This window comes from Chiloscyllium plagiosum, chromosome 31 (genome assembly GCF_004010195.1).
Source record: "Chiloscyllium plagiosum isolate BGI_BamShark_2017 chromosome 31, ASM401019v2, whole genome shotgun sequence".
NCBI classification, from domain to species: Eukaryota; Metazoa; Chordata; class Chondrichthyes; order Orectolobiformes; family Hemiscylliidae; genus Chiloscyllium; species Chiloscyllium plagiosum.
This window is the reverse complement of record NC_057740.1, coordinates 42,596,784-42,598,821: the sequence shown is the minus strand read 5'-3', so window position 1 is coordinate 42,598,821 and position 2,038 is coordinate 42,596,784. Positions and strand designations below refer to the sequence as shown.

The 2,038-nt window shown below is 52.0% G+C and overlaps 1 protein-coding gene across 1 annotated transcript in view; it reads left to right on the top strand.

Annotated features, from left to right (window-relative positions):
• Positions 1 to 2,017, top strand: part of LOC122565061 (F-BAR domain only protein 1-like) — a 41,728-nt gene extending 39,711 nt beyond the window's left edge. Inside the window, exons 20-21 of the mRNA XM_043720691.1 lie at positions 1,188 to 1,381; positions 1,905 to 2,017. Coding sequence (XP_043576626.1) covers positions 1,188 to 1,381; positions 1,905 to 1,983 — 273 coding nt within the window. The 3' untranslated portion in view covers positions 1,984 to 2,017. The remainder of the gene's footprint in view (positions 1 to 1,187; positions 1,382 to 1,904) is intronic.
• The last annotated feature ends 21 nt before the right edge of the window (positions 2,018 to 2,038 follow it).

Here is a 2,038-nt window from a genome sequence, read left to right as displayed (position 1 = left end):
GCACGGGGAGAATGTGCAAACTTCACACAGACAGTCGCCCAAGGTGGGAATTGAACCTGGGTCGTCTGGCGCTGTGAGGCAGCAGTGCTAACCACTGTGTCACCGTGGCGCCCACTGTTCTTACTGAAACATCTAAATCCTGGGACCTGTAACAACCATTCCCGTGCCTGCTCTATCTATGTCTCCGAAATGGCCACAACATCGACGTCCCAGGTACCAACCCATGCTGCAAGTTCATCCACCTTATTCTGGATGCCCCTGGCGTTGAAGTAGACACACTTCAAACCATCATCTTGCTTGCCGGTGCCATCTTGCATCCCTGATACTTGATTTCGGATCTCCATACTCTCAATCTTTTCTATACTCGAACTACAATTTTGGCTCCCATCCCCCTGCTGGATTAGTTTTAACTCACCCCCAATAGCCTGAGCGAATATCCCCCCCCGGATATTGGTACCCTTCTGGTTCAGGCGGAGACCATCCTGTTTGTAGAGGTCCCACCTTCCCCAGAAAGAGTTCCAATTATCCAAGAATCCAAAACCCACCCTCCTGCACCATCCCTGTAGCCATGTATTCAGCTCCACTCTCTCCCAGTTTCTCCCTTCACTGGCACGTGGCACGAGTAACAAACCAGAGATAACAACTCTGTTTGTTCTAGCTCTCAGCTTCCACCCTTGTTCCCTGAATTTCTGCCTTAGATCCCCACCTTTCTTCCTACCTATGTCATTGGTGTCAATGTGGCCCACGACTTGGAATGCTCCCCCTCTCCCTCAAGGATCCCAAAAACACAATCACAGACACCACGACCCTGGCACCTGGGAGGCAACACACCAATCATGAGTCTCTCTCGTTCCCACAAAACCTCCTATCTGTCCCCCTAACAATGGAACCAACTGAAACCAATATATCCTTCAGATCATAATGGGCTGATTGGCCTCTTCCAATGCTGCCAAAGTTTCAACCCCTTCCAGGGGGTTCAGGAGGAGAGAGCAGGATTGGGGTAGGGATAGGGGGAGAGGTCGGAGGGGCTTTGGGTCAGTGTGGAGCACCAGCAAATCCAAACAGTACATTCCTGGTGATGGATTCAGTCTGATATCCCTCTGTGCATGTGTCTATGTGCCTGTGTGTGTCTCTGTCTCTGTGGCTGTGTGTGTGTGTGCACGCGTGTGTGTCTCTGTGTTTTATAGGTTTCTACTCTTGACTGCTCGGCCATTCCTCTGAAAGTTGCTGCTCACTGGAAATGTGAGTTGGGTTACACAGAGGTCACCCTGGATTATGAGCCTGACCCGGGCAGCACAGCGAAGGAGCTGAGAAACCTGCAGACCTTGCTACCACTGGAAGGAGGTGTCAGTAACATCCAGTCCCAGCCCACTGCTGTCTGGTAAGACACAGAAACTCTTGAGCTGTGGATGTGAGCAGAGGGAACTGGCTACTGGAAATGGGGGAGGGGAGGGGGAGAGGGGCAGTGGGGGTGTGGGTAGAGGGTGTTGGTTGAGTAACCAGTATGTTACTCTGGTTGTGATATTAACCAATATTGGGAGGACTGAGCCCCTCTCTCCTTCACCAAGAGGAAATCTCTCTTTCCTCCCCTCTTCCCCACCCAGCCCCTCCCCAAAGCTGAACATTAGAACAGAGGTGAGGCTATGCCTATCACTGGTGGCACGTTACCACAACAACAACATCTTGTATTATTGCAGCCCCTGTATGTTGGCTAATCACCTCCAGGTGCTTCAGTGAAACCGGACAGGGATTGACCCTGAGGCTGGTGAGGAGTTATTGGGGCGAGTGGTGGAAGACAAAGCTGAGGGTTAGGCCCCCAGGATCCGCCCGTTGTTGGGGGTTGGGGATAGGAACCCAGATGCTGTGGCTAACCAGGCGCTGATCTTCTGCTTCTTTTCCTGAAGGAACTCCAAACAGAAGAGGCTGTGCTGGAAGCTTCCAGATATCTGCACCCAATCAGGACCTGAAGGTAACTCGTGTTGAAAGGGACAGGCTAGACCCAGCACCATTACGCTGTATGGGGACCTGGGGATTACTA